At 38.4% G+C, this 15,605-nt stretch overlaps 1 protein-coding gene across 1 annotated transcript in view; it reads right to left on the bottom strand.

Moving 5' to 3' along the window:
* LOC116687863 (chromodomain Y-like protein 2) overlaps positions 1-14,099 on the bottom strand; it is a 30,840-nt gene extending 16,741 nt beyond the window's left edge. The window contains 1 exon segment of the mRNA XM_032513553.1: positions 13,839-14,099. Coding sequence (XP_032369444.1) covers positions 13,839-13,862 — 24 coding nt within the window. The 5' untranslated portion in view covers positions 13,863-14,099.
* Positions 14,100-15,605: the final 1,506 nt, after the last annotated feature.

Raw genomic sequence — 15,605 nt, 5'->3', positions numbered from 1 at the left:
ATATATATATATATATATATAAACACCTTTACACTCTGCTCATAAAAAATCATATATATAAAAACTAACAATGTAAACTGTTCAAATAACTTCTGCAATGGAAAAGGTGCCTACCTTGGTATGTTTTCTTATTGTGATGTCATTTCTTAGAGCATCTTCAAATGCTTCATAACCCTAAAATCAGTACAACCTAAGCAAAGGTTGTAGGCCAATAAAGTGTGATTATTTATAAAAGTATCAAACTTGCGTCATAAATAAAAATAAAGTAAATCAGACGTGTTTTAATCAAATTCTACTAAATTAACACAAAAATATTGATATATCAATATTTCTAAATTCTAAACTTTAAAACATAAACAAAATAATATTTAAAAAAGGCACATTTTGTGACATATGTCAAGTTTAAGATAAGGGCTCATTCCCTGCAGCAGAAGATAGATAAGAGACCAGAGCGGAGCTGCAGGCTGCCGTCATTAGAAACCTTAAAGCTTTTCAAGGTCAAACCAAAACTAGAAAAGCTTTTATTTGTTTGTTTATTTTACTGTTATATTAGGCCAGCAGATAGACACCACAACCCATAAGCAAATGTTACTATTTTACACCGGCACTTAATTATGTGCAGTAATTGAACAAACCCAGCGTAAAAAGGGACTCTCGTCAGAAACTATACCATTCTTAACTAAATGTAAAGCATGAAATAACAATAAAAAAACAGGAGCCTAAGATCTCCAGTTCAGTGGAAGAAAATAGTGACTATAGTACAGGTGTCTTCCTCTGTCAGCATGGACAGTGGAATTACTTTAATCAAATGAATTATGGGCTTTATCACACCAAAATATATGTTTGTATTTTAAAAGTAGGTTGTTGTTGTGCATGACCCAGAGTTTAATATTTTTCAGCCAAGGACCCCTTGCATAATAGAGAATTTACCAAGAACCCCCTCATGTATATCCTTTGGAATAATTTGACGTAGCCTATTTTTTCCACATCTTAGTTATGTGAACGAACGACAAAAGATAAATGTATAGAAATATATTAAACGTATTTGCAGATTTGTAAGATTAGAAAGTAATCTAATATTTTAGATTTTAAATATAATTTGTTAAATTGTAAAGCCTTTTATAAAAAAATACAAATCTTTATATTATAATACTTTAAATTATTGAACATGAAAACTATCCACAAACCCCTGGCAGAGTGCAATAGGTCAACGATATTCCTTCACTTGCTAAATGGCTTACTAAGATAGTGCCGACTACAAGCTTCACACAATATGTGGGACTAAGCACTCAAATAATCAATGAATCATTTGCAATTCCGTTTGATTGCATTCAACTTTATTTGCAATTCAAAAAGGTGCTGAGGTGAAATTTGTGGTCAATGAGCTGTTCATAGTCCAAGATTTGATGAAGTATGGACAGGCCTCTTCAATGGAGACAGGATTGTGGCATACCAAACTTTGGCTTTAATGGCAGTGAATACTGTTTATTCAACTCCAAATTGTTTGGTTTCAATTAAATGATAATTGTGACACTTTATGTTACGACTGGGTATCTTAACTCTATTATATTATATATATATATATATATATATATATATATATATATAATATATTATATATATATATATATATATACTAACACATACATATACACACACCACAGTCCCTGACAAAAGACTTGTCGCTTGTGTACAAATTGACCTGAAGTGCCGCTGAAATATATTTCTAATCAGATTATTTACAAGAAATGGCTCATTTAATCCTAACAGCTTTTGTATTAATGTTTCAGTGCAAAAAGAAACTGTCAAAAAGTATTCTAATATTCACAGCTTGATAAGCCCATTGAGTCAATTTTGCAAAGACATAAGTGTTGTCGCCTTGTCATATGAGCTTCACCTGTGACTAATAATGGATCAATTAGGTCTCAGGTGTGTATAAAAACAACCCCAGTACACTAGACCTTCACATCAACTGCAACTAGACATCTGCAAACATGCCTAAGATTCACCCTGAGACTAAAGTTTTGATTATCAAGAGGCTGAAGACCAGATTCACTGCTGATGTGGCAGACACCTTCAATGTGTCTCAGCGTCAAGTACAGAGGATTAAAAAAACATTTGAAGACACTGGAGATGTTTTTGACAAGCCCAGGTCAGGCAGACCCCGCAAGACAACTGCTCGAGAGGACCGTTTGTTGGCTTGAAAATCCCAGCCAGCCCATTTTCCACTGCAGCAGAGCTCCACCAGACCTGGTCCCTGAAGTCCCTGTGTCAACCAGAACGGTTTGTCGGATTCTGTCTCGAAATGGCCTCCATGGTTGAATCAGTGCCCAGAAGCCAGCATAAACAAAAGACAATTGAAAAACAGTGTGCATTGCCAAGGCCCACAGCCTGCTAAAAGATGGACGCTGGAGAAGTGGAAGAAAGTGGATTTTTCAGATGAATCTTCTCTTGAATTACAGCACAGTTGCCGCAAATATTGCAGGAGACCTACTGGAGCCCGCATGGATCCAAGATTCACCCAGAAAACAGTGAAGTTTGGTGGCGGAAAAATCATGTCTGGTCTCGTATGGGGTGCGAGAGATCTGCGGTAGGCAACATCATATCTCAAATACCAAAATAGAGCCCTAATTCCCACCTAGAGGGCCACATCTCCACAGATGGTCCGCATACTTCCATCTCCACTTCAAAGTTCCTCAAGGCGAAGAAGATCAAGATGCTCCAGGATTGGCCAGCCCAGTCACCAGACATGAACATCATTGAGCATATGTGGGGTAGGATGAAAGAGGAAGCATGGAAGACCAAACCAAAGAATATTGATGAACTCTGGGAGGCATGCAAGACTGCTTTCCTAGCTACTCCTGATGACTTCATCAATACATTGTATGAATCCTTGCCAAACTGCATGGATGCAGTCCTTCAAGCTCATGGAAGTCATACAAGATATTAAATTTGGATCTCACAGCACCACTATTTAATTTGCTGACATTTTAGTATTTGTAGTAAATTTGTTCAATTTATGTATAGGCGACAAAACTTTTGTCTTGCCAAAATTTGACCTATCTGTCTTGTTTAAATAATACATCTTTTTTTAGTGAAACTAATTTATTTTCAGTGCATTGAACATCATTTGGGAGGGTTTTAGCTTTTCATATGAGCTATTTCTTACACCAATTGATTAATTAAAAGTCAGGTTAATAGCAGGTGTTTCTACAAAATAGATAAGCGACAAGACTTTTGTCAGGGACTGTATATATTAGTGATGTGAAAAGATTTTATCTACAAATTTAACCTGGACGTTCTGGTCATTTTTGGTAATTTAATTCTTTTAAAACTACAGCATGTGCAATAAGAGCAGCCACAAACAATGTTAAAGGGGCAAAACACATGACTAACTCAATCATGTACTTTGTGTCAGACCACTGGTCCATTGTAAATAACAAGTTAAACATCACTAACAGCCACACACACATCAACAAATCACAAACAATACATAACAGGATGCATCCAATAGTCACACTGTACATATACACCACAATGACATCTCACAGTAGACTGTCAGCATCACTGATTCTCAAAATGTACAAATCAAAACCTGCATCATTATTGACATTTCCCTGATGTATAACGCACAGGTTTTGGTTGGATATCAATACATTTCTTTATCACTTACACTATACATAATACACAATAATACCCTCAGGCATCATGAAAAGGCTGTTTTATAGTTGTGCGGAGGCTCCCTGTGGAGATTTCACCCTAGCCTACGCAAGTGGCCTGATGTTAATACTTGTGCGCTGGTGTGTGCGTCGAGCTGGCATGTATGTGTGTGTGTGTGTGTGTGTGTGTGTGTGGGGGGAGTGGGTGATAAAGTGAGGGAGAGAGGGAGAAAGTAACGGTGATTAGCTTTGTTGAAAGTTGTGACTCTAGAGGCATAGTGAGAGGAACAAAGTGTTCCCCCTGTTCTTTCTGACCAAGGTGGGAAATCTGTAGCAGAAAAAGTTAACTCTCTCTTTGATTTCATGTTGTTTATGAAAAAGGAGGTCCAGGAAATGAGTAAAATGCAACACTAGTAAGCCACCAGAGATGACAAAAGTACTCACTTCCCGTACTCAAGTAGAAGTACAGATACTTGTGTTAAAAAATACTCTGTTACTTTTACCTGAGTGAAGAAGTTAAATCAGTACTTCTACTTTTAACAAAGTACAGGCTTGCAAATGTACTTGAAAATATGAATTACTATACCAACATTAATTAAGAAGTTCCCCATACTTTTAGAGTTATGCAGCACATTGGCCTGGAGTCATTATTGATTCATACTATCTCAAACATCACTCTTAGATAAGGCCAAGGATGATCAAGAATGTCTGGCTGCTTGTCTGCCAAATCTCTGGGATCTCCGTTTTCTTCATCTTCAATCATGTCGCCGTCCATACCATTACAGTGGGGCTCAAAAGTTTGGGCACCCCAGGTAAAATGTTTTATAATGTGCATAAAGAAGCCAAGAAAAGATGGAAAAATCTCCAAAAGGCATCAAATGACAGATTAGACATTCGTATAATATGTAACAAAAAGTTAAATTATATTTCCATCATTTACACTTTCAAAATAACAGAAAACAAAAAAATTGCGTCTGCAAAAGTTTGGGCACCATGCAGAGTTTATAGCATGCACCGCCCCCTTTGGAAAGCTGAGACCTGACAGTGTCATGGATTTTTCTCCATCATCGTCTGGAAAGACCAGGTGATGTCAATATTAAGGTTTTAAATGCCCAGACTCATCTGACCTTGCCCCAACAATCAGCTGCATGGCTTCTTCAAAGCGGTTGTCTAGAAAACTGAAACTAATAAAAAGTTGACGCTCACAAAGCAATAGAAGGCTGTAAGAAGATAGCAAAGGGTTTTCAGATGCCAATATCCTCTGTCCGGAATGTAATTAAGAAATGGCAGTTATCAGGAAAAATGGAAGTTAAAGCAAGATCTGGAAGACCAAGAAAAAAATCTTATCAGAACAGCTCGCAGGATTGTGAGAAAAGCAAGTCAAAACCCACGTTTGACTGCACGATCCATCCAGAAAGACCTGGCAGTCACTGGAGTTGTGTCATCAGATCAAGAGTCATCAGAAGAAAACCTCTTCTACGTCCTCACCACAAAAAAAAAAAAAAAATCAGCATTTGAAGTTTGCAAATGAACATATCGACAAGCCTGATGCATTGTGGAAACAAGTTCTGTGGACCGATGAGGTTAAAAAGAACTTTTTTGCTGGAATGAGCAAAAGGCACGTTTGTAGAAGTAGGGGCACAGAATTTCATAAAAAGAACCTCTGTCCAACTGTCAAGCATGAGGGGGATCAATCATGCTTTGGGGTTGTATTGCAGCCAGTGGCACAGGGAACATTTCACAAGTAGAAGGAAAAATGGATTCAATAAAATTTCAGCAAATTTTGGACGCTAACTTGATGCCATCTGTAAAAAAGATGAAGTTAAAGAGAGGATGGCTTCTACAAATGGATAATGATCCTAAACACTCCTCAAAATCCACGGTGGATTACATAAGAGGTGTAAACTGAAGGTTTTGCCATGGCCTTCACAATCTCCGACCTCAACATATTTGAAAATCTATGGATAAACCTTAAAAGTGCAGTGCGTGACAGACAGCCCAGAAATCTCAAAGAACTGGAAGACTTTTGGAAGGAAGATGGGTGAAGATACCTTAAACAAGAATTAAAGACTCTTGGCTGGCTACAAGAAGCGTTTCAAGCTGTGATACTTGCCAAAGGGGAGAGTACAAAGGTATTAACCTGCAGGGTGCTCAAAATTTTGCAGACACCATTTTTTTGTTTTCTGTTATTTGAAAGTGTAATGATGGAAATAAATCCAACTTTTGTGACTATTATAAAAATACTAATCTGTCATTTGATGCCTTTTGGAGATTTTTCCATCTTTTCTTGGCGTCTTCATGCACATAATACAAATTTTTACCTGGGGTGCCCAAACCTTCAAGCCCCACTGTATGTGCTAACGTTAGCGCCATCAAGCCACAATGATTTGCTGCAAACAAATGCTGCCAAATCTGTAGTGGTGCGTCAAGTGCATCGTCCTGACTATTCCAATACAATTAGATTAAATTTGCAAACAATAATAACGGTAACTCCAGTGAAATTATTTGAAACTTGTTAGTGAGGACTAGATTAGGACTGTATTTAAAGCTGATTCTGGTTTCCAACTTTGCCCCAGTTGTGTCTGTTAAAACATGGATGGAGACCACTTGTCTCTGTTGTTGCGTTATTACAATCAAGCAACAGGACAAACATGGGCATGGGTAGCTCTGCTATGGCTGTGTGTTTGTCTGTGGTTCTGCAAAGAAATAAATAACATTGTAAAGGCTACCATGCACAATGCATGCATTATGTATGCTAGAAAATAATAACAAACCCACTATTAAATTACATTATATTAATGCAGTGTAACTGTAGCATGTAAATAATGCACCTAAAATACAATAAATACAATAAAAGTGAGTAAAAGCGTTCAACAATCGCCGTTACACCGAATCAATAGCCAGGTGCAACCTAGCTAGCAGGTGAAGAACACAAACAACAAAATCATAAGCTAACTAACTTACTTTAAATTTGCAAGAACTATAGACCAATACAACAACAGGCTTAAATGAACTGACAACATAAGTTATGACTTGGCAGTTCTCAACGACGCGCACACACAATCTCAACTGATTATCCTCTGGACGTCTAGTCTCTTTCTTTTCTCTCACTTTTTCCCTCCTTGTGGCGTGCGCACCCGCTCGCGGTATGAGTTGCGGGTCCGCGCTATTCTCAAACGGTCACTCACAATCACACCTGATGGATGACCTCTTGTACAAAACTAAAGTAACGAGCCAATTTTGTAAAATGTAAGGAGTAGAAAGTACAAATATTCGTGTTAAAATATAAGTAGTAAAAGTAAAAAGTTGCCACAAAAATAAATAGTATGTAAAGTAAAAACATCTGAAAAATCTACTTGAGTACAGTAACAAAGTACTTGTAATTTGTCAATTCCCATCTCTGCAAGCCACGGCCAATCGAAGTGCGTCGCTGCAATGTCAAGAGGTGCACATCAGGCTACGGCATAGGGTCTAGCGTATGTTTGTGTCTTCACGTACCTACGTGCGCAGCAGCGGCGTAGATTTTATACAGAAGTATATAACAGCCTTCAGGCTTTTCTGATTTTGCAGCTTTCTCTTACTGTTCGTCTAGGATAAATGCTGAATCCAGCCCTTAGATTGACATTTATTGATCCTTTCGGAAATTTATCTTTCACCATACAGCTCAGATAGATAGACAGACAGACAACACACAACAGAACAACCACTAAACCAACAACAATACACAAACCTAACCATCTCTACATCATAAAATATAAAGTGCCATTAGCACCAGTGTGCTATCAATAGTAAGGTGCATCATCATCAGTGACATTTTGATATTCTACCATAGTGCAATGTTATCCCACAGAGATGATCACGTTATTTATATAATATTATTCAGTAATATAATGCTGATGATTGGTCGTTAAGACTTTAAGCATACAGGTAAAGAAAAGAAAAAGTTTTAGTAAAATAGGACATTAAACAATAGGAGATTTAGACATGGTGTGGGGTTGCGAGACTGATGAAGGAAAATGGTTGGAAGGTTTCATCAGAGCCTTTAGTGCAGCTGTGGTAATAACTGCTCATCATGTTCTCAGATGTGCTGCGCACATTAACAGGAGTAAACAGCCTTTGATTGGCGAGCCGCAGGGATGTCACAGAAATGAACAGATGATTAAACAATGTCACACTTAACAGTATAGCAGAGAGAGAGAAACTTGTATGAGTTGGCAGAGAATGGGTAAATGTGCGGAATCAGTATCATTCAACACCAACCATACAGTACTGTGTTCATTACATGGTTTGTGTACATTCTGAAAAACTATCAGCAAGTTGACATGAGGACCAAATAGACTGTCTCTGTCTACATGGAGTCGTCTAAGTTTTAAAACACTATTTTCATGTGAAATAACTTGCATCAGCACAAGTGCTACTGGGTTCATTTTCGTAGAGACCTCTGCCCACAGCGAAACGCCTAAACAATCAAAAACGGAAAATCATTTCATCTTTATCCACTTTTCCACTGGCAAACAACAGTACTGAGCCTCATAGCCAACATATGGTTGTATAGTTATATAAGATAAACACAGTTTTAGAGTGGGACGCGGTGCTGAAAAGGAGCAAAAAGATGCATTTACAATTGTGACCACCTTGTACTGTTCATATCATTTTGCCCCGGCCAACACTATTTTCCTTCTTATGTTAAGTTAAAATTTCATTGCAATAATAACACAAAGATCAACCTTAGTGTTCATTAATGAAAATAATCTACTTATTTGAGCGTGGAGGCTATATAATCCCCAGCAACAAAATTATAAGAATTGAGAATAAAAAAAGCAAAAGCAAATTATCTCTGTATGTGTTTCAGAGCAACTAGCAGTACCTAAACTAGCAGAACCTAAACTAGCAGGACCTAAACTAGCAGGACCTAAACTAGCAGAACCTAAACTAGCAGAACCTAAACTAGCAGAACCTAAACTAGCAGGACCTAAACTAGCAGAACCTAAACTAGCAGAACCTAAACTAGCAGAAACTAAACTTGAATATGAGGACTAATCTCAGTGTTATGGTCCAGCTGTACCAGACTCTCCTGGTGATTCATTTAAATACCAAGATTATTTTTCTTAACCAGTTTTGTTAATTAGTGTTTCATTTACTCAAGCATATACACATTTCTGTTTTTCAAACTGTCAGAAATAACTGATTTCTGTTGAATAAGGTAACACAGACTCCTTGCGTTTACTGTACGCAGACCAATCAGGCTATCCGCCATGAGTAGTCCCCCCTCCCCCCAACGGCCCATTCTGAGCCAGGAAAAAACCCCTGTACAGGATGTATTTGAGTTCTTAAAGTAAAGTTTGCTTTATTACTGTCACACTACTTAAGTACAGCACAGCTACCCAGCCTACTCACATAGCCAATGTACCTCACACGCAGCTTGTCAAAAATGTAACTATGCATCAGAGCTAAGTTGGCTTTGGAGTTACCACATACAAGATTAACTAAGATAACTAAGATTGGTCAGCATGGGCTGCTTGTGATTTCTCCTGCAAGTTTCTGATGCCGGTAGCGATTGATCAGAGTAAGTACAAAATTTAGGATGTTAAAGAAATTAATTATATTCAGTGACACACAGCTAGACCACTAAAAGGCTTTAGCAAGCCCACTGCAGACCTCCAGCTCAAATTGATTTAACACCGAATGAATTGAAACGTACGCTACAGAAAGACTCCCCAACCCTTTGCGTCTACTTTAAATCCAGCTTGAGGAAGTGTTTGAGGACAGTAACAAGAGTAACCAGCCTTTGAAGGGTGAGCTGCAGGTGTGTCATTGAAATGAACAGGAGATTAGCGTCCCAGACAATGTCACACTTACCCATAGAACAGCAAAGCAGAGACACATGCAAAGAAAAGGAGAAGGAATGTGGAGGAGGCAGATAAAAGCGCAAAGTTGCATACACAGACCAAAAAGGTTTAGTGACAATTAAGTACAAGTTGGAAGAATGGAGGTGGGCATTCCAACCTAAAGCATAGGAAGAACATACAATGACCTGTCAAGACCGGAGTGGGATGTATACACTGACATCACTTTTGGGTGTGGTTAAAGGTGCAACAGAGCTCAGGTCTGACCACACCCATCAGTCATGCTGGGTCTGCTGCACTGGAGCACAATTTGCACCACTCAACTGCAGTTAAACTCACCATACCAGGAAGTAACACCCAAGCTACATGTACAACCAACAACCATATTTCCTGGATACATCTAGCCAATGCCATGGCAGTTGACATTAATGTGGTATTATCCAATAATATCCAAAGAAAATACTGAATGCATATGCTTCAACGCAGTGTAAAGTGAATGACAAAATTAATTAATTACCAACACACCTGCTGTATTTATCAAACAAACGCAGCATGTTAGAGTCCCCGTTTACATTTCATTTTAGCGAGCAAGGTGCACCTCTCTCCTTGTTGGATATGCATTAAAGGCTTGTGCCTATAATAGGAAAAGACATGATTATGTATTCCATTGGATTTACCTGGGTTACAAAATTTGTGACTGTCAGTTTCACGCAAAAAAAAACTGTAAACATAACGCAAATGAGATTTACAAGAGAAACAAGGAAGGTTGTAGGTGTAGGTTGTAGGAAGGTGGTAGAGATGAAAACATTGTGCATTTATAACTAAACCCAATGTCTGATTAATGTAACGCAAGCAAACAGTGGACAGGGAGTTTTGGTTTCTGTTCATCCAACTTGAATTTAAACTAAACAATCAACAATTGTGGTGGTGTGAGAGTATTTTGTGCTTCTTTGATATGTTTTATCACTTCATCTCCTTTTCGTTTCCCATGAACTTGTGTACTGTATATTGCCCCCTAATGTATCATGGCAATCCATCCATTGTTGAGACATTTCACTCTGAACTACAAATGTCAACCGTGTGTGGCATTAAGAGCAAAAGTCAGGGGATCATCCAGTGTTGCCGACTATTTTCAATCAAAAGTAGATAAAACTTGCTTGAAAAGTCGCTAAATTGCTAGATAATTGATCTCCTGTTACCCCAAGATGAAAAGTCAGGGGATCATTAAAGTCATTTGGATTTATCCCCTAGGCATCATGGATATTTGTACCAAATTTCAGTGTGGCTAAATAAGATGCAACTTCAAGCAGAGCTTCAGAGCGTCTGCATAGAGAAACACTGAAGCAGTAGGGGTGGGGGGGGGGGGGGGGAAATCAATACAGCATAGCATTGCAATATTTTCCGTGGCAATACTGTATTTATGCACAGATGCTAAGTATCGATATTTTATCATATACAGTATGTCTTGGTCAGTTTATAATCAGTTGAAGTGAGAGAAACAAAAAGAGGAATGTATCTTTTTAGATAAAACAGATGTTGACAAAGATTCCTTTTGGAGACCTCATTTGAAATTGGGAAACATTTAAAGTAGGAAAAAAAGGTAATAATCGCAATATATTGCAGAATAATGCAATATGCTTAAAACCGCAATAATACCGTATTGTGACATAAGTATTGTAACAATATTGTATGGTTAGGCCTCTGGTGATTCCCACCCCTAAGAATCGGTGCCTTTAGTTGTAAATCCATAAATGTTTGTAACCATCATTGACATGGACAGTGAAGAAACAAATGTATCACCTACCATTGCAATCTTTTGTCTTCATAAATTAATACTAACTTTTGAAGACACATTTTAAACCTACAGGAGGCGAGTATGTGATGCTTAAATTTTGGGTGGAGATTATTAGATGTCAGATGTTGACTGTAAACGAATAAACAAAAAAAAGGTATTAAAAATGGGAAAATCTTATCTTCTACATTTCTTTAACAGGAAGTCTATCAATAATGTTGTTCTTGAATGCTATGTTTAAGTTATGAATGTGATTTAGTAAATAAAGGGTGAGCAGTGAGGATCTCCAAACAGCACCTGACCCCAGCAAATGTTGGTTTCATAACTACATTGTAGAAATGGCATTGTTACGATGTTCATGATGCTTCAGCTGCCTCAATGCATTTTACAAAGTCGGCAGAACGCCTGACCTTTATCCATGGTTTTGCAAAAAAACGTTTCACACATTACTTCTCAGACTGTTTGATGTCATGATGCCTGCTCAACACAACTTGCTAGTTTACCCCTTATTCCAATAAGAAAAAGAACATTGGCCTAGTTTTAAAGATAGGTCTATAAATCACCTCACACTGAAGCACCTCCTTGACTTCCTAACTTCTTTCCAAAAAATACATCTTCCCTTTTTTTCAAACTTGTAACAGCTATATTTTAACTTTTACACTCCTGTATTCTCTTACATCTCCATCAAGCAAACTACTTCTACACAACATTGTTCAGCTACTTCATTTATGCTACCACTTCCAACATGCACAAACTCCTCAAAATGATTACTACATAAACCCCAACATAGGTGATGCTGTTCTACATATTCCAAATGTTGTTTTTAATGAAAAGTTGTGCAGCACCAACAAACTCTGGTCAGCTACTTAATTTTGGTCACTCTAAACAGAACTGGTATCCATGGAGCTGGTAGTAGGAAAAAACTCAATTGACTGTTTGACCATGTCTGCCAACACATTGGTACTAACCAAAATAATCCACATGTTGTGAGCGATAAACCAGTAATCTGAAAATGAATCAACCAACAGCGACAACGGGGTAAATGGGCAGGCAGGTTACACATCAAACCAACAATCCACGTGGAATAAACTGCAATTTTTGATTTAGTAGTCAAATTTAAAAACAAAAGTAGCCTTCAATATTGATTTTTATCACACTTAGCTGCTTGTGGTTACTTAACAATATGACTGTGGCAAATATGAATGCGGCTTAAAACAAACAGGTTTTGCAGCTAAGTATGTAAAATGAAGTGTTACCCAACTGAAAGAAAAATAATGAATAGAGCTGAAAATATGTCTTCAGCTTTATTATGTTGTACTAAATTGTGAACGAAAAACAAGAGAAGTAAATTAAACTGTCATTAGCCAAAAACATAAGAACACAAGGGGGTGGGGATGTCTTAATAGGGACTTATTAATATGTCAGATTTAGTCCATGGACATCCTTTTTAGGAACACTGTGTTAACCTTTTCCAGATTGAATGTGTTTCCTGGATAAAGAGCAATAATAATAAAAAATAGCAGGGCTCACTGTAATATAACAGTTTGTAGTTTCTGCTTCTCACTTGTTTAATATATTGTTTTCTAACAGATGTTCTGCTTGAATAATCATACATTGTCTGTCAGTGTTGTGAGCAGATAATGTTATCTACTTTAACACTCAAGAGAGGATCCCCACGTTTTTCTTTAGATAGCCATTTTTTTGTAGCATGTTTAAAATGTGTACGTTACTTTAAAAAGGGGGGGTGATTATTTAGTCTAACTAAATTTGTTTGTCCTTGGAAGTCAGCAGACATTCGCAGCATGAACTGAAACATATGACACCATGTCAGCAAAACAAAGGCTAGAATGACAGCAGCTTCAGTGCCCTGATTCAGTGAAGCCGATGTGAAATGCAAGCTTCATGCAAATTCTGGCGCCGGTTCCAGAGTGATGTTGCACACGAGGGCATCATGACCTTACTGCCACCCTTTTGGGCAACTTTTACGCCCTCAAACTAGCGTGGTCATAATTTCACAAATTCGCAGAATCAATCGTGGAAGAAGCTCACATTGACTTGTTTACACCACTCGGCTCGATACAAATAAACTGGTGTCTCATCTTAAGTGCCAAACAGCTTACGAAACAGTCACACCGCTGTAAAGGCTGTGATGCCAAAATGTATTTTGGCATGAATGCGCACCTTCAGAACCATCACTCCGTCTGTAGCTATTCACCATGTTGGTCCGCTCAGCGCCGAGCCGCTGTCACTTTACCACGACTTTCAACTCGGCGACAGACTGAGGAGTTCAGCCCGTAAATTATACATTATCCATTTACAGCAGTGAAGAATTATTTTAAAGTAGGCTACAATTAGAAGCGACACAAAGTATAAGCATACATTAACCCACCTTGTCTTCGCAAAGCATGAGAAGGGTTAGTTTCGCCTGTTAAAGGGCTTAGTACACCTCTTTTTACAAACGCGACGCCCTCCCCTTTACTTCCTAATTCCATTATTCGTCAATATTACAGAGCATTTTCCATGGGCATGGTGTTACACTACCTCGTAAAGGTCTCCTGAAGCCATTCTGGGGTGCGGACTCCGGCAGCGCGGCGTTCTTGCCTGCCTTGTTGGCTTTTTTCTGGACCCTACTCTCTCGGTGTTTCGGCGAAAGCCCCGATAGACGGGAATTAGCGAGCAGCCGTGTTATTCTGAGCTATCCGCAGTAGCAGATCAGCAGACAGTGTCAATCGAGCACGGCGCTCTGCGATGGATCGTTCAACACTTAAAACAAACAACCATCGGGGCGGTGCTGTTTACCCAGACTCAAGTGGAGGACTGGAAATTTCAGTCCCCAGTTAAGAATTCACAGCCTGATGGTCTGCATGCGCCCTCTGTTGCAATCCAACTACTCAACGGGAGATATTATGCTAGATGCCTTGTGTTCAGAGACACCAGCTGAGACACTTCCCTTTCCATGACCCACTCTCTACCTGTTCACTTTACCATCAACGGAAGACCTGATTTAACCTTAAATTAGAGCAATTAGTACAACCATGAATAATTCAATGGAACTATTATTTCTACAACTACTAGCTTAATGAATGATGACTTGCTTGAAGCTGCAAAACTTGTTCATGCATACTGACCTATGTGTCACCACAACATTGCCATCATTTTGACGCTATCCTGTTTATATAGGCGGGGAAAAAATGTATTAATCATTAAAAATAAACAGTGTATGATGAAAAAAGTATATGATTGATAAATGTATATATGCTACATTTTTTCCATTTTACATCACCCTGTTGCACCTTTTCCAGTGACCTCATCCAGCAGGGCTGCTAATCATCACAACATAATATCAGTGTTGTACTCCACAGCTTTATGGTAGCCTAGGCTATATGGTAAAGATCAATGTGGTAAGTCACCAAGTCAATTAGGATGTCATCACGACATGTAGGCTACAAATCCTCAAACCTTTTCATGCTTGACAAAATGCTAGATATTGTCGCAACAAAGTTGTACACATTTATGAATTCTATCTGTGTGTGTGTTTGTGTGTGTGCAGGGGCGTAGCACAACATTCTTGGTCCCTCCCCGAATCCATATTCATTCTAGCATCTTTTTGGGCCCTGGGTACTCAGTCCCTTTATAACTCCCTTTGCAACTCTACTGAAGAGATCAAGAAATCTGAGTTCACTTTTCAAGATGGCCCTAAGACTCATCACAGCATGCTTTCACCTGTGAGGCAGTTGTCAGGTGATGAATACAATGAAGCTATGTCGGTGATGAGGCATTCAGTTGACGCAACACTTGTCAAGAACAAAAAATGAAGGCAACATTTCAGAAAAGACAAAATGTTGTTCAAGACCCAGTCACAGCTTTTACTGCCCTAGACCTTTTTCCAAGAATTCTTAACACACAGTCTTGGTAAGAAAATGTGACTTTTCACGTCATATTTTGTTTTTGACCAAGATCCAAGATCGACCAAGACTTCACTATGCTCTTTGAGAGGAAGTGTCTGGTAAATTTCTTGCAACGTAGCCAACATTCTTCAGTCTGCGGATAACTGCAGAGAGTAAAAACCTTCCTCAAACGGAATTTGACTGTGCTTCTTAAAGGGCATTCACTGTATTCCCTGCTAACCCAATGTAATGTATCATTGGATAACACATGTGATTTTAATGTTTTGGCTGCTTTACTCAATGTCTCATGTACGTGGTAACCATCATTTTGAGTTTTTGGATTATTTTGCCTCCATAACATGTTTTCTTTCACACTGTTGGGGGTAAAAAAAAACACATAAAAAAAATATACATTTAGATG

This window comes from Etheostoma spectabile, chromosome 1, assembly GCF_008692095.1.
Source record: "Etheostoma spectabile isolate EspeVRDwgs_2016 chromosome 1, UIUC_Espe_1.0, whole genome shotgun sequence".
Taxonomy (NCBI): domain Eukaryota; kingdom Metazoa; phylum Chordata; class Actinopteri; order Perciformes; family Percidae; genus Etheostoma; species Etheostoma spectabile.
This window is presented reverse-complemented; position numbering and strand designations above follow the sequence as displayed.